The 20,559-nt window shown below is 37.4% G+C and overlaps 1 protein-coding gene across 1 annotated transcript in view; it reads left to right on the top strand.

Moving 5' to 3' along the window:
- The window catches only part of Oxct1 (3-oxoacid CoA-transferase 1), a 134,150-nt gene that overhangs the window by 55,851 nt on the left and 57,740 nt on the right, over nucleotides 1–20,559 (top strand). Inside the window, exons 8-11 of the mRNA XM_027936258.2 lie at nucleotides 12,195–12,302; nucleotides 13,541–13,655; nucleotides 16,382–16,476; nucleotides 17,973–18,021. Coding sequence (XP_027792059.2) covers nucleotides 12,195–12,302; nucleotides 13,541–13,655; nucleotides 16,382–16,476; nucleotides 17,973–18,021 — 367 coding nt within the window. The remainder of the gene's footprint in view (nucleotides 1–12,194; nucleotides 12,303–13,540; nucleotides 13,656–16,381; nucleotides 16,477–17,972; nucleotides 18,022–20,559) is intronic.

The raw sequence follows: 20,559 nt of genomic DNA, 5'->3' as shown, positions 1-20,559 counted from the left end.
AGCCATTTTGTTGCAGAGATGATATAAAGTGGCTTACAGGACAGAAAGTGTACAAGATAGCTTCCTTCAGTTCAAAGTAGAGCTCTAAGAAGAAGGAATGGCAATGCTAGGGCTACACAGTGGAGCCAGGATTGGACCAAAACATAATTCCATAATGGCAGACATGATTGAGTCATGAAATGTCAATCAAAAATTAAAGTACATAACTATATAGTCAACAGTACCTATAATTTAAAAGGAAACCTAATGATCAGGTAAAGTGCAACTGTTCTTGCTACTAAAACCAGACAGAATTTTATCTCAGGCATTAATTTTTTTATTTGTTTTAGTTACTTATATATGACAGTAGAATGCATTTATGCACTTTAATATATCATACATAGATGGCGTATAATTTCTCATTTTTCTGAGTGTACATGTTGTAGAATCATATTGGTCATGTAGTTACATATATGCATACAGCAGTAATGTCTATTTCATTCCACTATCTTTCCCACCCCCATATGCCTTCACTTCCCTCTACCTAATCTAAGGTAATGCTGTTCTTCTCTAGTGTCCCCCAGACACACATACCTTATTGTGAATTAACATGTGCATATTAGAGAAAACATTTGGCCTTTGGATTTTTGGGATTGGCTTATTTTGCTTAGCATGATATTCTCCAACTCCATCCATTTACACACAAATACCATAATTTCACTCTTCTTTAAAGCTGAGTAATATTCCATTGAGTATATATACCACATTTTCTTTATCCATTCATCTATTGAAGGACACATAGGTTGGTTCCAAAGTTTAGCTATTGTGAATTGAGCTGCAGTAAATATTGATGTGGCTTGTCACTATAGTATGCTGATTTTAAGTCCTTTGGGTATAAACCAAGGAGTGGGATAGCTGAGTCAAATGGTGGTTCCATTCCCAATTTTCTGAGGAATCTCCATACTGCTTTCCGGAGTGGGTGCACCAATTTGCAGTCCCACCAGCAATGTATGAGTGTACCTTTTTCACCCCATCCTCGCCAACATTTATTGTTGCCTTTATTCTTGATGCTTTCCATTCTAACTGGAGTGAGATGAAATCTTAGAATACTTGATTTTGCATTTCTCTAATTGCTAGAGATGTTGAACACTTTTTCATATATTTGTTGATAGATTGTATTTCTTCTTCTGTGAAGTGTCAGTTCAGTTCCTTAGCCCATTTATTGATTGGGTTATTTGTTTTTTTTTTTGGTGTTAAGTTTTTTGAGTTCTTTATATATCCTAGAGATTAATGCTTTATTGGAGGTGCATACAATAAAGATTTTCTCCCAATATGTAGGCTCTCTCCTCACGTTATTGATTGTTTCCTTTACTGAGAGTAAATTAAAAAAAAAAAAAAAAGAGAGTAAATTTTTTTAACTTGAATCCATTTTATTGATTGATTCTTGATTTTACTTCTTGCACTTTAGGAGTCTTGTTAAGGAAGTCAGATCCTAGGTCAACATGGTGAATTTGGACCTATTTTTTCTTGAATTAGGCACAGGGTCTCTGTTCTAGTGCCTAAGTCTTTGACCTACTTTGAGTTGATTTTTGTGCAGGGTGAGAGATACAGGGTGAGATTTTGCTACATATGGATTTCAAGTTTTGCCAGCACCATTTGTTGAATAGGCTATCTTTTCTCTAGTGAATGTTTTTGGCACCTTTGTCTAGTATGACATAACCGAATTTATGTGGGTTTGTCTCTGTGTCCTCTATTCTGTTCCATTGGTCTACAAGTCTAAATTTGGTGCCAATACCACGTTGTTTTTGTTACTGTAGCTCTGTAGTATAGTTTAAGATCTGGTATTGTGATGCCTTCTGCTTCACTTTTCTTGCTAAGGATTGCTTTAGCTATTATTAAAGCTGTTGCTTTAAGCTATTCTTATTTTTTCAAATAAATTTCATGATTGTTTTTTCTATTTTTATAAAGAATGATGTATAGGAATGTTTGATTTATGCATGTTATTTTATATCCTGCTACTTTGCTGAATTCATTTATTAGTTCTAGAAATTTTCTGGTGGAATTTTTTTGGATCATCTAGATATAGAATCATGTCATCAACAAATAGTGATAGTTCTTCTGTACCTATTTGTATCCCTTTAATTTCTTTCTTTTGTTAATTGCTCTGGCTAGAGTTTCAAGGATAATGTTGAATGAGCTATATCCCCAGATCCTTAGGCATCATTTTAATTGCAAGAAAAGACTTGATTGTAAGAAAGAAGAACTGACTCTTTCTAAAGATACTGATTTGTTCCAGGGGCATACTTATGCTTCTTGGAGCATTTAGAAGAGTGGTTGAGGGCTGGGGTTGTGACTCAGTGGTGGAGCACTTGCCTAGCAAGTATGAGGCCCTGGGTTTAATCTCAGCACCACATATAAATAAATAAAATAAAGATCTATTGACAACTAAAAAAATATTAAAAGAAAAAAATTAAAAAAGAGTGATTGAACTTTCTGAATATGGTGTTTCTTACCCAGATGGTTTCAGTAAATATTTGGAGGCACAATGCTGAGATTTTCTTGTCTTAACAAAGACAGGAATGGATCTGTTCAGAATTGCCAGCTGTATTCAGAAGCCCTTGGCCCTTAACCAGAATGCTCACCTCCCTTTCTTCATTTAAGACCTTGGTAAAGATAAGTGAGAAGGGTAGGACTAATGGCATGAAACCTCCGGAGCAGGGGTTTCTCTTTTAATCTGAGATCTAGCCTCGGAGCCAGATGATAGACATGGTAAGAGGTATAAGGACCAGTATACTAAAATCTTGTGAAGGATTTTATGAGTGTAGATTTTTTTAAAACACATGTAAATACATTTTGTAGTGTTCATCAGATTTTTAAAGAAGTTCATATTCCTCTAAAAGTTAAAAGACAGCATTGGAGACTTCCTTTTAAGGTTCTGTCAAACCTTCAAATACTTCTGTGGTTCTTTAAGTTGTTGTTATCTACACATCTGTACATGAGAGCAGGCATCCTGTTTACTTCTTTGCTGAATCTAATGGGTGCTTAAATTGTATTTGTTGAATTGAAGTAGATCAACCTGAGTGACATTTTCCTACTGTCTACAAAACTTTTATGCCAGGAATTTGGTAGAGTGCTTCATGAAATCACACAGTTTTCTCCTGGCCTACCTTTGTACTAGTCCCCATCACAAATTAATGAAGTTCATTTTGCACAACTTTATTTGGGGAGAATCTTATACTGCCGTCCAATAATATTCTGTTCTCTTTTTATGGCTGCACACACCATCTGTTAATAATCCATTCTGGAATGCTCTTGTGCATGAGCCTTCATTCTGAGAAGGAGTATATTTGCTTCTCTCCATATGCTGATGCTTTCACCATTTTGCACTTGACTATAATTATTTGATCCTACCTTCAGACTCTTTGAGAATCCTGGGGAATAATTTTTGGGGAGGAGGTCTGCAGTCTGGAGTTAGTTCAGAAAACCTAGGTTAGGTCTTCTTGGAACTCACTTCCTCCTTAGCCATACTAGTCTGTCTTTTTCCTTCTCCCTGGTGGAAAAGAGAAAAACAAAATGGAATTGAGTGGCTGTTTTTTTCCTGTTGTCTGCCCAAGTGGTGACGATTTTCATTTCCGAATTCTTTGGTAGCAGTGACAAAATTATACCAATAGCCATCTTTTCATCATCTTTATCATTTTGGACAAGCCTCATCTTATTCCAATATTATACCTTTTGACATTCTTCTTAAGGTTTAGGGTGGCTTCCATTTGTTCTATCTAGGTCAGACATGTCTGTCTTTCATGTGAACCCTTTGAAAATATGAAGAGACCCATGACCCATAGTTAGCCATGTTATTTATACTTACCAAACTCTTATCAGCGACTCCACTGCCCCTGCCCTTTTGCCCTAGTACTGGTAATTGAACCCAGGAGTGCTCTACATGCCCAGCCATCTGCTACATGCCCAGCCCCCCCCCCTTTTTTTTTGAGACAGGGTCTCACTAAGTTGCTGAGTTTGCCCTTGAACTACTGATCCTCCTGACTCAGCCTCCCTAGTAGCTGAGATTACAGGCATGTACCACCGGGCCCAGGTACACTTGTTTCTTTGTGTATGATCGATCCGTTTTCTTGCTGTCAGAATGGGAGTTTTGAGATCCCCATGTTCTTCACAAGTCCATTTGCCATTTGCACTTTCTGACCATTTGATCCTGCTCCTCTTTTCTCCAAACTTGATGAAGTCTGCTTTTCTTCAAAGACCAGAATATATTTCTATGTATGTCCAGTTTTCACTTCCTGGTCTATTACAAATTCCAATTTTATCTTGTAATTTTCTCTCAAGATTTCCATCATTTCTACTTTATCAAGCAAATCTGTCCTTATTGGTGAGGAGTCTTGAATCATAGTTTCTGTCATTGTTTCATTCTGAAAGGTAGAACATGTCAGAAGGCAATACAGAATTCATCAGCAGAATATGACAAACTAAAGGTGTTCAAATAATTTGCATCTCTCATGACATCACTGTCTTATTTCTGTGCCAGTTTTGTCACTTCTATTAAAAACATATCATCTCTACATCTTTGGTTGGGTGAGCCAGTCTGATTATATGGCCATCGGCAACATTCCCGCTCCTTTTAAACTCACTTTAAATATTCTTTGCCCCAGTTTATCCCTAGGTCTTTGGCTTCCTGGACATGTCCTTTGGTTAGTTTATGTACAGGGGACATTGTAAAATGTCTGTCAGCATGAGATCTGATCTACCAGGCTTTGGTAATGACTTTGCACTCCTGTCGGCCACAGTTTTTAAGTGGTGACGAAGAGAATTGTGCATAAAGAAGTGAGTCTCATAACCTGGCTAGCTCTGTTTTGCAGATTCATTGGCAGTCACTCATCTGTTCAGTCTGTGTGCATTTCTGTGTTGACATCTCTGACCATTTTCATGTGTTCTTAAGCCATTTTAGCTTTCCTTCTATTTTCTCCTATATTTTTGTACTGGTGGTATCATCCCTTTACAGGAGATTTAAGAAGAATCGCCCTGTTTCTTGTGGGTGGGTTTCCTCTTCCTTTTGATTTTTGAGACTGATGTCTTACCTGCTGTCCTCCCCCTTTTCTTCTTACTCATTCTGTGGGCTAAATTAGCATCCAGAGCACCTCTGCATCTGACTTACAACATTCTGTTATTGCTCACGACTCCCTCTTCCACAGCTTCTTGCTATTTGGGGTTACTTAGTGTTTCTCATGATTCTAGACTTTATTGCTTGTTGTCTGCTTTTTTATTTCTTGGAAAAAGAAAAATATTCCTCCTAAACTTTTTAAAAGTCAAAATGACTCAAGAAAAAAAAATGTCTGGAATGTGAGTCTTCCCCTCCCTCCCCCCAGAGCCCTCATTTAGCCCTCATTTATACTCAGCGTTTGGCAGGTATATAGCGGCCATTTTCACCAATAATCTTTAGAGTTGGGCCCACTTTTGTGGCTTCAACAACAGATTGAAGTTGTCACTAAAATAAAATAAAAAAAATAAGAATGTTATTGCCTTGCAGCTCCTCTGTTCCCTTACCTGAGATATAAATAATGTTTGCAAGTAAATGCAAAGGCATTGTCACCAAGAGATGAATACTGATCTTTCTCTGAGCTTTTAAATAAAACTTCCCAGAATTATAAAGTAGGGAGGGTGAAGGGCAGAGAAAACAACCTTTCAAAAAGTTTAAATCAATAATGATTAACATTTGCTAGCCTCTATTTTCCTGCTAATAACTGAAGACAAGTACTAATTAGAGAAACCTCAAGTGTCTGGATTTCTAGTTGTACCAGATGGTGCCACATGAGAACTATTCATAGTGCCAGGAGAAGTCTGGGTTGTTCTTTGCTACCTTTCTTCTTGATCTTGTCTGAGGACACTGACATCTGCCTGCTTTTCTTTGTGCTTTATTTTTCTCCTAAATTTAGGAGGCATATTCCGCTATGTTTAGTGAGCACTCTTGTGATCTGTAATTTGTTTTTCCCTAACAAGCTCATTTCACTCATCATTTTCAGATTTCCTCTGATCCCTGTGTTATCACCTGAGCTCACCAAATGTTTAATCATCTCTTTGCTTCTTTCTTCCTGTTCTTTTTCAAGGTCACACAAGGTCACACAAAACTATCACCATCCTCCGTCTCTTACTGCTAAGAGACCATTAAGACACTTGTGCCTCTTCAGGTTTTTCTTCTTTTTTTAAAACTCTTTTCACAGATTGTCTGAAAACATGTTTTCTTCTTTTGATTTGTACTTGAATATTGTCTTCCTTTGCTATTAATTCTGCTAGCCCACTCAGAGAAAGCTTTGATTCTTATATGGAAGTTTTCAGTACTTTTGAGTGTTGGTATTGTTTTGACAAATGCTGCCTGCAATATGAAAATCATTTGCATTAGGATAACAAAGTGTGGAACTGATTACATTTAACTAAATTCTTGCCTTTTTCTTTTTCTTTTTTTTAACAAAGATGTGTTTATTCTATCTGTTGTGAAAGTTATGATGTAATTGTCCTTTATAATGAAACTTGGTCTCGATTTGATGCCTTCTGAGGGAATTTTCTTTGGGGCAGTGTGAAAAATCAATAGCGACTGGTTATCTTCAATATCTCCAGAGTAAATGAGGAGTACTTCTTGTTTTTCAGGGGGTGTGGTGGAGAGTAAGTACTGGGGATTGAACTCAGGGGCACTCAACCACTGAGCCACATCCCCAGCCCTATTTTATATAGAGTCAGGGTCTCACTGAGTTGCTTAGTGCCTTGCTTTTGCTGAGGCTGGCTTTGAACTCATGATCCTCCTGCCTCAGCCTCCCCAGCCTCTGGGATTACAGGCATGTGTCACCACACCCCGCTGGAGTACTTCTTCTTCTTCCTCCCCGCCCCCCTTTCTTTTCTACCATATTTCTTGCTCCTACTGAAGGGTAAGGCAGAGGAGAATCAGCTAGGAAACTGCTACAGTAATTCAAGCAAGAGATCTGAGGGCCCGATTTTCTGGAATAGCATTAGGCATGGAAAATAATTCATATTATTATCTTAAAAATAATCTTAAGGGGTTGTGGCTGTGGCTTTGCGATAGCACACTTGCCTGGCACGTGTGAGGCACTGGGTTCGATTCTGAGCACCGCATATAAATAAATAAAATAAATAATAATAAAAGTCTATCAACAACTTAAAAAAGATTTAAAAAAATCTTAAGCAAAAAGGGTTTTCTTAGTTTATTTTATATTTCATAATGCTGAAACTGCATTTAGGGTTTAGAAACTACGTTTTTGCTTAGTCTTTTTTTTAATCCCCCTTATAACATGCCTTTTTTATCCCCCTTTTAACAGGATACATGTATAATTATGAAATAACACATGCCCCATTTATGTATTTCCTAGTTACGGAAATCACTTACTTGATATCTATTGTATCTTAAAAAAAATTAACATTTATGAGAAATTGTGGATATACTTAGAGGTATAGTGCTTAGCATGTATGAGACCCTGGGTTCAATCTTCAGCACATGCCCCCAACTCAACATTTTTGATTTTCCACCTTTAAAAGGGAAATTTATCTCTTTACCTAGAGATAATGATTATTAATATTTCAGTGTGTTTCAGTTTTTCATAGGTATAGAAATAATTATGCCAAAAGGAAATGCTGATTCCCCTGATTGAAGTAGTACACATACACTGTATGCATGTATTGAAATATTACACTGAACCCCATTACTATGTACAGTTAACACATGCTTATCAAAAAATAACAGAAAAAAGAAATAATTGTCATGAAACATATCTCTAAGTACTATACAAAATCTTGCATTCATGAAACATGAAATTATGAGATATCATTAAATACTATGAGAATTCTCATATTGGTCAATTCCCATTGATTCATCATGTGGATGCACAATATTTATTTTCCCATTTCCGTGCTATTGACAATTTAGGTTGTCTCTGACTCATTATAATGAATGCAATGGCCAATACTTTCATGAATATCTTCATATAGATCCTTAGAATAATGGATTACTGAATAAACATGTTTTTATAGTCAAGAACATTTCTGAAGTCTTGAAATTGGAAAGTGTAAGATAGGAATGAGTCTTGATGGCTGAAAGTTCCAACCCACACGTAGCAACAGCGTTTAGCTGCTCTGTGCTTCCTGCCTCTGCCACCTTTTTACCTGGTGTCCACTTTGGATAGAGAAGGGCAGAGTAGTATGGAAAGAAGATACTGAGGGCAGGCAAGAAGACCCGTTGTTTCTCCCTAATTCATCTTTAGATACATCTCTACCCATCAGCTCAACTTGGATGCCCATGTGGTTACTGACTCTTCCTTGGAGTTTCTGTTTGATTTTAGTACAGGTCCTTGTGTTTTTCAAGGAAAATAGCTTTTATCCACCATGTCCTGTGATTTTTTTTTGGCTATTTTATGAGCATTGCACAATGACTAAAATATCTCTTGTAATTTCTGATATTCCTTCACTGTAGGAGGAGCCTGGTGAGGGTATAGTGATAGAATAGCATAAGGAGGGCAATTCACCTCACAACCCCCCCGGGCAGTTAATACTTTAGGAGCCAAGTTCAATACAACTCCTCTTGTTTACATATGTCAGTTTATTTAAGCAAATAATTATTTGGTTTGGCTATTAAGTCAGCTTTGTGTCACCATAACAAAATACCTGAGATAATTAACTTATAAAGAGAAAAGGTTTACTTTGGCTTATGGTTCCAGAAGTTCCAGCCATTGCTTTTAGGCCCCTGGTAGGGGTGCTGAATGGCATTAGTGGGGAGCATACGATGGAACAAACTGCTCATCTCATGGCTAAGAAGAAAAATATAGGGACGAAGTTGATGGAGTCCCATAGTCCTCTTTGGGACACACCCCAATGACCTAAGGACCTCCCACAAGGCTTCACATCTCAGAGATACTGCCACCTCCCTATGGTGTCACCCCAATCAAGCCTTTATAGCACATAGGCTTTGGGGGGGGGCAATTAAAATCCAAACTATAATCGGTGTGGAATCTCAGTATTCATAATTTAAAGAAACAGGCACACACACATTTGCCATTAAAAATGCTAAGTGTTAAATTATCACTATTTGCAGATGACATGATTCTATACCTAGCAGACCCAAAAGGGTCTACAAAGAAACTATTAGAGCTAATAAATGAATTCAGCAAAGTGGCAGGATATAAAATCAACACGCATAAATCAAAGGCATTCCTGTATATCAGCGACAAATCCTCTGAAATGGAAATGAGGACAACCACTCCATTCACAATATCTTCAAAAAAAATAAAATACTTGGGAATCAACCTAACAAAAGAGGTGAAAGACTTATACAATGAAAACTACAGAACCCTAAAGAGAGAAATAGAAGAAGATCTTAGAAGATGGAAAAATATACCCTGTTCATGGATAGGCAGAACTAACATCATCAAAATGGCGATATTACCAAAAGTTCTCTATAGGTTTAATGCAATGCCAATCAAAATCCCAATGGCATTTCTTGTAGAAATAGAGAAAGCAATCATGAAATTCATATGGAAAAATAAAAGACCCAGAATAGCAAAAACAATGCTAAGCAGGAAGTGTGAATCAGGCGGTATAGCGATACCAGACTTCAAACTATACTACAGAGCAATAGTAACAAAAACAGCATGGTACTGGTACCAAAACAGGCGGGTGGACCAATGGTACAGAATAGAGGACACACAAACCAATCCACAAAACTACAACTATCTTATATTTGATAAAGGGTCTAAAAGCATGCAATGGAGGAAGGATAGCATCTTCAACAAATGGTGCTGGGAAAACTGGAAATCCATATGCAACAAAATGAAACTGAATCCCTTTCTCTCGCCATGCACAAAAGTTAATTCAAAATGGATCAAGGAGCTTGATATCAAATCAGAGACACGCCGTCTGATAGAAGAAAAAGTTGGCTACGATCTACATACTGTGGGGTCGGGCTCCAAATTCCTCAATAGGACACCCATAGCACAAAAGTTAATAACTAGAATCAACAAATGGGACTTACTCAAACTAAAAAGTTTTTTCTCAGCAAAAGATACAATAAGAGAGGTAAATAGAGAGCCTACATCCTGGGAACAAATCTTTACTCCTCACACTTCAGATAGAGCCCTAATATCCAGAGTATACAAAGAACTCAAAAAATTAGACAATAAGAGAACAAACAACCCAATCAACAAATGGGCCAAGGACCTGAACAGACACTTCTCAGAGGAGGACATACAATCAATCAACAAGTACATGAAAAAATGCTCACCATCTCTAGCAGTCAGAGAAATGCAAATCAAAACCACCCTAAGATACCATCTCACTCCAGTTAGATTGGCAGCCATTATGAAGTCAAACAACAACAAGTGCTGGTGAGGATGTGGGGAAAAGGGTACACTTGTACATTGCTGGTGGGACTGCAAATTGGTGCAGCCAATTTGGAAAGCAGTATGGAGATTTCTTGGAAAGCTGGGAATGGAGCCACCATTTGACCCAGCTATTCCCCTTCTCGGTCTATTCCCTAAAGACCTAAAAAGAGCATGCTACAGGGACACTGCGACATCAATGTTCATAGCAGCACAATTCACAATAGCTAGACTGTGGAACCAACCTAGATGCCCTTCAATGGATGAATGGATAAAAAAATGTGGCATTTATACACAATGGAGTATTACTCTGCATTAAAAAATGACAAAATCATAGAATTTACAGGGAAATGGATGGCATTAGAGCAGATTATGGTAAGTGAAGCTAGCCAATCCCTAAAAAACAAATGCCAAATGTCTTCTTTGATATAAGGAGAGTAACTAAGAACAGAGTAGTGTCGAAGAGCATGAGAAGAAGATTAACATTAAACAGGGATGAGAGGTGGGAGGGAAAGGGAGAGAGAAGGGAAAATGCATGGAAATGGAAGGAGACCCTCAGAGTTATACAAAAGTACATACAAGAGGAAGTGAGGGGAAGGGGAAAAATAATACAAGGGGGACAAACGAATGTCAGTAGAGGGGGCAGAGAGAGAAGAGGGGAGGGGAGGGGAGGGGAGGGGGGATAGTAGAGGATAGGAAAGGCAGCAGAATACAACAGACACTAGTATGGCAATATGTAAATCAATGGATGTGTAACTGATGTGATTCTGCAATCTGTATATGGGGTAAAAATGGGAGCTCATAACCCACTTGAATCAAATTGTGAAATATGATATATCAAGAACTATGTAATGTTTTGAACAGCCAACAATAAAAAATTAAAAAAAGAAAAAGAAAAAAAAATAAAATAAAAATGCTAAGTGTTTGGAGCTGGGAGTATAGGTCAGAGGTGCAGTGCTTGCCTAGCATGCACAAGGCCCTGGATTCAATCTCTTGTACTACAAAACAACAAAAACAAAACAAAAAAAAAAAATCCAAACTGCTGAGATTTTCCCCATAATAGTATTGAGATTAGCTTGTCTTGATTCTTGTTATTCTGAGTTTTTTAAAAAGTTGATGTATAAAACCTACTCCTATTTCTTTTATGAATTCCCAAATAGCAGATTAACTAGTGGCATTTCATATTGCTATAAAATGCCCTTATGTTCTGTGAATAACATTAATTCTAATTAAATTTAGTATTTCCAGTTCTTAGTTAATGTTTCTTTCTTGAAATTTCCATATTAAAATTAATCATCCATCTTTAAGTCAGATTATTTCAGTGATTGCCGTTCTATCATGATCCCAGGGAGCTAACCACAGGATTAATTTTAAAATGTTGCAAATAGCATTTGTATCTATATTTAAAAAGTTCTCCAATTGACCAAGCAGATGTTGTTACAGATTTTTGTCTCTGATATGATAAATTTTCCATTAACTTTGAAAATCTGTGTTTAAGGAATGTGCTTTCAAGTTTTGCATAGTTGAGCTGCAATTTGTGAAAGTTCAAGCAGCTGTACTGACAACCATTTGATAAATTTGTAATTGAAGCTCTTTTCGGAAAAGACGAAGTTCTGGAGCTTTATGTTCTGTATTTTACTTTCATACACATGTATTTGAATTTCCTTTCTTTTGTAGGCCTGGAATTATGATATGGTTTGCACATACACAGAGGCTATGTACATATCCTCTCATATGTCCGGTTACATTGTCTACCCAACTTAAGTTGGAAGCAAAGATGCATTGTTTTATTTTAGGCTTTTGCTACCTAATTTAAAGTATTTTTCCTTTTAGGTTGAAGAAATTGTGGATGTTGGATCATTTGCTCCAGAAGACATCCACATTCCTAAGATTTATGTACATCGCCTTATAAAGGGAGAAAAATACGAGAAAAGAATTGAGGTAACAGACTTGGCTTCTTTGTTAGTATTTATGTATATGATTAGCAGAGGAATTTGTCCATTACAGATGACAGCAGATGGGAGCTAAACAGGAAGAGTCTCCTTGGTTCACAGTGTAAGAGCTTCTCATGTGCCCATTGTAGGGGAATGTGATAGTCTATGCCACTTTCCAGCCTAACGGTGACCATATCCCATAACTCTCCAGGCTCTGTCTGCTAGACTTCTGTCGTGGTTTTAATGAATAATGCATGGTTTTGGCTGGCTATCCTAGAGGGAAGCCAAGAATAATCAGGTCTTTGGTGGCTTTACCCCTGCTGGATTCTTAATGTTTGATTGCTCTAAAAATGTCTGCCTATCTTGAAATTGCTTTGTATTTTTATGGAATGCAGAAAGAATATCATTTTTAATTATCTTTGAGCTCTGAGCAGCTGGTGGGTATGAGGCTGTGCATGGATTGGGTACCAGGAGCATTGGAAGTATTCCAAGGCCAGGGAGAGAATAAAGAATGACCAGCTGGGCAAGCATTGATGTCAAGATTCAAAAGTGTCTAGGGATCAGCCACAGAATAGACACTTGATAGGCGATGTTAGGGAATTAGCGATAACCACTGCCTGTGGACATCAAACAGAAAGATGTTCTGCAAACCAAAACTGTTGTCAGGGACCTTGAGAGAAAGAATAGAACATTTGCAAACAGAAGCCAGAGTCTGCATCAAGGAGATTTAGTAACAGAAATTGTTTTCTGGCTGATTTCTAAATGTTTCCATGATTCCTGTGACGCACATGGAACAAAACCAGTCTAGACTCTGCAGGTGGAAATAGGCAATTGGCAGCAGCAACACCTGATAAACACATTCTGACAGCCCTGAAAAATGGATTTCTAAGGTCTATTTATTTTTCTTTGTTCTGGCTCAGTCTCAGAACACCTGAGGAGAACTCACTGGTAGGAGTCAGGTGAGTAACAGTAGTAGCAGCCAGTGTGACAGGAACATGGGCATTGTTTGTGTCAAAGACAGAACAGGTGTATCTTGCTCTTCAAATAAATCTGACCTCTTTCATTTTACTTCCTAAAGAATTACTTCTGTCACCAAATGTCACCCATGTTATTCTTTTTTCAAATCCTTCATTACATTGCAAATCTGCCTCCTAATAGTAACGAGAAGGTTCACTTTTTCTCAGTAAAATTTTTGTATTGCAGCTTGCCTTCAACCATGAATAATGTATTCTGTTTATTTTACAGCGTCTGTCAACCCGGAAGGAAGAAGATGGAAAAGACAACTCTGATAAACCTGGAAGTAATGTAAGGGAACGTATCATCAAACGAGCAGCTCTTGAATTTGAGGATGGCATGTACGGTATCCTTTGTCCTTCTGAGACTGGCCAAAGGCAGCCCTTGCTTCTCTCATATTGCTCAGGCCTCCTGAAGAGTGCTTCCTCTCTAGTTCACAGCAACTTTTAAAACCATTGATCAGTGTTTTTATAAAATGTGGCATCTAACTTGAGGCCATTGGTATATGAAATTGGGGTTATAACCTGTTTGCCTTCTTAAAACAAAGTTGCAACCAAAAATTTGCTTTCTTTCCACTCGACAGCAGATTTTAGTACAGTGTGGCATTTATTTAGAAGTTGTTGAGAAAAGAGGTTCCCCAAGATGAGGATTTAAAATCTCAGACTTACTAGTTTATTTTTTCCATATTGTGATATTTGCATACTCATTGAAACATAATATCAAGCTTCTTAACAAACCTCTACTTTCCTTGACAAAGATTCTGGGAGTGCACCATTTTATGTCTAATGTTTTGTAAAGGGTATTCAATGCTTCAAATTCTGCTTTATGTACTTGGGGAAAAAGAGCTAGAGTAAACATCATTTAGTACAATTAGCATTTGGATTTTGAATGCATTTAAATAGCAGTGAGGCTGTTCACCATTATGCTAATTTTTTAAGAGACAAGACATTGAACTATATAATACGAATAGTATGTGATTAAATAAATATTGCTTGAACTGTGGCTAGAGTAAAGCCATACTTAAAGACCCAGGATAGGAAGAACTAGAAATGTGACAGAGTCTCTCCATTCTGTGAGCTTCCCTCATCTAGAAGGGACTTAGAGTTTGCCTAGAATGATTAACTCCGTCATTCCGATTGTGATCTTGACTGAGAAAGCTTTCGTTTTTTTTTTTTTTTACTTCTACTGCCTCCTTTTTAATTTTATTTTTTTCCCCCAGTTGTACCTTGTAGTATCATGACAGTTCACATCAGGGAAAAGAGAATGTTGCAAATCATCCAAATCCTGCATAGGCCAGAATTATATTGACTTATAGTGAAAGTTAGCCACTGGAGTTTCTTTTGGGTCAAATGACTTCCCGTTGATATTTAAACACAGACTACAACATTGGCTAGAGATAATAATTGAGATTTGTAATGACTTGTAGGTATTCTCTATTCACTGTTATTGTATTCCTTGTGAAAAATATATGCAAGTCAGTTCATCTAAATGGTCTTTCCATGTCACCCACTCTTCTTCAACATAGACTTCTCTCTCCCTGGTATGCGACTTACTAAAAAGTATTTTTAAAACCACACAAATAGTAGAATATGACAAAGGAATTGAGGTATAAGGCTTGTAAGTTGGGTTGCTCTTCTCTGAAAATACGTCTTCTTAAATCACTAGCTCAGTGTGTTCTGTGCATGATAAATAAAGTACAAATGGCATTATATTACTTTAGGCTGTGATTTGGTAAGAGCTGAACCGAGGAGCTGTCTTAATAGCTTCATAGACTTACTGCACTCATAGAGACCTGGGTCACTGAGTTGTCTGTCCTTTTGGCTTTTGTAGTTCATAATATGGTGTCATCTATAAATTTTATTTTTTGTAGCCTTGATTCATAAAGATTTCACTGTAAATGGTACCTCATCAGCATGCCATTATTATTTGTATTAGTTCTTTGGTGTGCTGTGATAGTGAACAGCAGTGCACAGCAATTCTTGACTATCTCTTCCGGGCTCAGCCTGCCTGTGAGAAGCAGGACTGATACCACACCAGGACCTGCAAGTCAGGCTCAACCCTGCTTTGGTCCTTTAAGGGAGAATATTCCACCTCCTCAGTTACTTCTCAGATGCCCCTTTTGTAGTTACTTTTTTATATGGCCTCAAGTGTGTTTGTGAAATGTACCTCCCTCTCCACCGTGTCTTTCACATGATTCAGTTACTAGTGAATGTCACCACAAGGACACAAAGGATTGACATGCTTTAGGCAGACATTTGGGTCTTGCCAGAAAACTTTTTGAAAATCTTAAAAATAGCATCTCCTCTTTGGAATATTAAACCATATCTATTTATTCATTAATTATATTTTTTGTTTAAAAATCCTTAGTTTCAATTTTTTTCCTATTTTTATTTATTTCTTTTTATATTGTGCTGAGGATTGAACCCAGGGCCTTACACCTTCGAGGCAAGTGCTCTACCACTGAGCTACAGCCCCGGCCACAAATCATCTTTGTTTTTAATGGCAGTTTTATAGAGTGAAAATAGTTTTTAAGCAAAGGTCAAGCCTTATATAACAATTCATCAATCATGATACATCATGGTGGCACATGCCTATAATCCTGGCCACTCTAGAGGCTGAGGCAGGAGGATTATAAGTTCAAGGCCAGTCTCATTGACTTAGTGAGACCCTGTCTCAAAATAAAAAAGAAAACGGAACGGGGTTGTAGCTCAGTGGTCCAAAGCACCTCTGGGTTCAATTCCTAGTACCAAACAAAAACAAAAACAAAAAATATTAATGAAAATAAAATGTGTCTAATGCTTTTGTTAAAACGACCTCTTGTCTGGCTTCTGAAACTACCCTCGGTGGGAAAGCACATCAATGTTATTGAGAAAGCTGTGACTAATTAGAGATTTTCTATTTGGAAAATTACAAACTAGTGCCCAGAGGGTGATTAGAGAATACATGCAGTTATTACATTCACAGCAAGTTCCCTTTTGAAAAGGATTCTGTTCAGATTTATATATACAGAAGGTTTATGGCGTAATCTCTCTACCTGTGATATGTTGGGCCTTAACATCTTTTTTTTTATAGCTAATTTGGGCATAGGAATCCCTCTTCTGGCCAGCAACTTCATCAGTCCAAATATGACTGTTCATCTTCAAAGTGAAAATGGAGTCCTGGGTTTGGTAAGATGGAAATTAAAGTTTTCTTAATTATGAACTATTAAAGATATTATTTATAGTTTGCCATTTTTATAATATTTCCAATCTTTTACTTCTCAGTAAACTTTAATTATTAATGCAATAAAAATTGTACATATGGGACCTATACATCTAGTACATAAATTTAATTAAATAATGGTCATGGACAATCTGGTTGATATTGATTGAGGCAATAATCATGACCATTTTCAAAGGCACAAGAATGCTGTATATCTGGATAAAAGCAGACTCTGATTGAAGTCAAAGGCTTACAGATTTTTTTTTTTTTAGAAAATTGTTCTTTTTACATATACATGACAGTAGAAGGCTTACATGTTTAAGGAACTTAACCTAGAATGATTAACTCCTCATTTTGAAGACAAGAGAAATAAGTTTTTATTTATTTATTTAAAGGCAAATTCACATAGGTCTCAAACATTAGTTGCCACTGCAGTTTGTAGTATAAATTTTAGATCCCTCTTTTGAAGGTATATAAAAATTTCATAGCCAGTATTTCTTATTCTTTACCATATATTGTCCCTTTCTCTTTTTTCCTCCCTTTTTATTTAATATGTTATTTTATAAAACTAATTACCCCTTTCAAGTAATTAGAATTGCTTTAAAAATATATACAAAATTGGCTACAGGTGTAGCTTAGAGTACTTGCCTCACATGTTCCAGGCCATGGGTTTGATACCCAGAAATAATAATCATCATCATCATCATCATCATCATCATCATCATCATCATCATCTTACTGAGAATAACTGAGTAAAGTGACATAAGGATGTCTCAGTTTAGATGTAAAGAAAGGTAACATTAAAACCACAAATTCAGGGCTTTTAGTGCAAATACCAGAAAGCTAAAGCTGCCATCATCCTTCTATCTAAACAGTATATCTCTGTAGTTGGTGTTTATTGATTCTTCCAGAAAGGTTTAATGAATAACATTGACTGTATTATAGGTTTTAAATAATTTCTTTGTGTTATTATTGACATATAATAGCATAACTTTTCTTTCAAGCTGGTAATTTTTAGAAAATATTTTTCATTTGCCCAGTCTCAACTGTTAGTGTATTAAAGACTAATCAATATGAAAAACAAAGCCATGAAAACACTGGAGTTATTTAATTTAATTTAATTTTTGGTACTGGGGATTGAACTCAGGGGCACTCAACCACTAAGCCACATCCACAGTCCTATTTTGTATTTTAATAGAGACAGGGTCTCACTGAGTTGGTTAACGCCTCACTGTTGCTGAGACTGGCTTTGAACTCACAATCCTCCTGCCTCAACCTCCTGAGTTGCTGGGATTACAGGAGTGTGCCACTGTGCCCAGCGAGGAGTTATTTTTAAGATAATCACTTCACATCTTTGGATGGTAACTTTCTGGGACTTTAGGGAAGTTGTTTATATTACAGTTTTATTATGTGATTCAGGAAAATCTCCTTTTACTAACTGAATGTGTGCTGTATTTGACAGGGTCCATATCCATTTCAACATGAAGTTGATGCAGATCTAATCAATGCAGGTAAGCTCACTTATTACGTATTTTTCCAGCACTTTCCTTTGCTATTAACTGAGGTCTGTGCCAAACAGCAGCAAGGATGTGCCAAACCGCATGGATTTGTACTCAACTCTTTGTTTCTTCATGGAGAGCATCTCCACCCTATTTACCCTCTTTGAGACCTCTCATCCAGGGCTAAGGTAAAGGAGCAAGTGCAGGAGGCAGCACAGGTAATGGAAGAGCTTGATGGGTCAGGCAAGGTCTTGCCTATAACTGGAGAACACTCTCAAAGGAGATAATAGAGGAGAGTTAACAGAAATGATAATTTTCAAGTATGCATTGGGTTAAGGGAAACCCAGAAAGGATGGCAAAATCCCACAGGGAGTAACTATTACCTCTTGGCCTTAAGGGGCAGTAATAACGGAGGCCTCTAATAGGAACTGTGTCTGAGATCAGTTAGTAGCAGCCTGATGGGTGGAAAGTCTCTTCTGTTGGGTTTCCTGCCTTGGGCCAATCCCAAGTCGAAATAGGCAAGCCTTCTGTGAATAGAGAAGTTGAGAGTGGATCTATAGCAGCCAAAAGAAAAGTTCTAGTGCACCGGGTGTTTTGTTGAAGGTGATTCTCACTGTCCTCTAGTCCATACGTGGGTGAGACAGCATCGTCCACAGGACAGCATTGCTTAAGGATGTGTTCTGCCACAGAGCTTCTTTGCATCTCTCCTGTAAGCATGTGCTCTGTCTGCTGTCCTCTGCCTGTTATTTGACTGGGATGATAGAACCACATTTATCAGCAGCCCAGAGGAAGAACGGGTCAGGCCTTGTGCTTGAGCCAATACTTCACTGTGTTAGAGCTGCAGCTCATCTTTGGGACTGCCCATTATAAGCAAAATTCTATACTCTAACATCATTTTCTTTTATTTATCCTTTCCCTCTATTCCTTGTTTTTGGGGGCAGTGGGTTGGGGTGAGTACCGGGGATCGAACTCAGGGGTACTCGACCACTGAGCCGCATCCCAGCCCTTTTTTATTTAGAGACAGGGTCTCACTGAGTTGCTTAGTGCCTTGCTTTTGCTGAGGCTGGCTTTGAACCTGCAGTCCTCCTGCCTGAGCCTCCAGAACCTCCGGGATTATAGACTTGTGCCACCGCACCCGGCTTCTTCCCCCCATCTTACTTTGCATTGCAAACTAGCATTTGTAAATCTCAAAAGTAATGTGATCTGAACATAAAGGTCAGCTGCCAAGTAGAATTGATGTTTGATACTTGGAATTTTTGAAAGTAATACAACTTCTGGTTGAACAGTTGAATTAGTTAACAGGACTCAATTCTGAAAGGCTCACTGGGATAAAGCAATGACATTTAACCAAGGCTATAATTTAATTGGACTGTACCTTTTAGCAGTAGTTCATTGATCTGTGAAAATATTTGCTGCTTGGTTTAATTAATTTATGATGTTAGGGAATTATTTGCAAAATGAATAACTCCATTTTCCAGATTTTAGGCTTGAGTTCATAAGACCCATTTTTCTTGGAAAAATAGTTAATTTTTTCAATTTCATTGTTGGATGGTAGAGTCCATTGAGTCCATTGAGTTTAAAAGTAACTCAGCCCTAATGAAGCCACCGGTTTTATATTACAGCTTCTGAAATACCGAATACAATCTTAAACTACTTTGTAAAACAAGGATTCAGTGCTAATGGGAAGCCAAGCTGCAAATCAGTTTAGTAATATTCTAACTCTCACTGCAGTCCTTTTTGGAATTTTTGTTGCTTTTGATATTGGTTCTTTTCAAAATAGGAAGGAAAGTTTGTTTTTGTTTTTTGTTTTGGTATCGGGGTGCTTAACCACTGTGTCACATCCCCAACCCTTTTTTATTTTTTATTTTGAGACAAGGTCTCATTAAGTTGCCAAGGTCTTGCCAAGTTACTAAGGCTGGACTTGAACTTGCAATCTTCCTATCTCAGCCTGCTGAGCCTCTGGGATTATAGGCATGTGCCACTGCACCTGGCAGGAGAAGTTTTGAGTTAGAAAACCTAGAATATAAATTGGTGATTTCCTTAACTCCCCAGATTACCTGGAAATTACTTGAAAGATCAATCCCATTGTTTGGTTTAATTTACTTTTATACAAATCCCTTTGGATGACTATGAAGAGATATGTTTCTGGTTATAATTTTGAAATTAAAATTTCAAAATATTAATAGAATTATTTCCAAGGGTCCCTTTTTCTAAATAATAGTCTCACATGGTGACTTAAAAATAAATTACCACTGGGTAGTACCATGTGGCTTTTTCATGTGTGTTATACCATTTAAACCTCAAGTGGAAGTTGTTAACACAGATTGGGAAATTGAAGCACAGAAAAGGCAAAGGATATGCTCAAATAACATCGCAGGTACTGAACTCCCAGTGTCCTGCTCCTGCTCCTCCTCCTTGGCCTCTGTCTCTCTATACTGAATGTTGCCTGCTGATAACCTGACTTTTATGGAGGTGCAGATAGCAGTTCTTAGAACGCTTCAGGAGTCCTATGTTTTGAAATTTTTACAAGTCTCAGGTTTTTGCTTTTAT

The sequence above is a fragment of the Marmota flaviventris genome, chromosome 5, assembly GCF_047511675.1.
Source record: "Marmota flaviventris isolate mMarFla1 chromosome 5, mMarFla1.hap1, whole genome shotgun sequence".
NCBI lineage: Eukaryota > Metazoa > Chordata > Mammalia > Rodentia > Sciuridae > Marmota > Marmota flaviventris.
The sequence above is the reverse complement of the archived record's forward strand: the minus strand, read 5'-3'. Positions and strand labels throughout refer to the sequence as shown.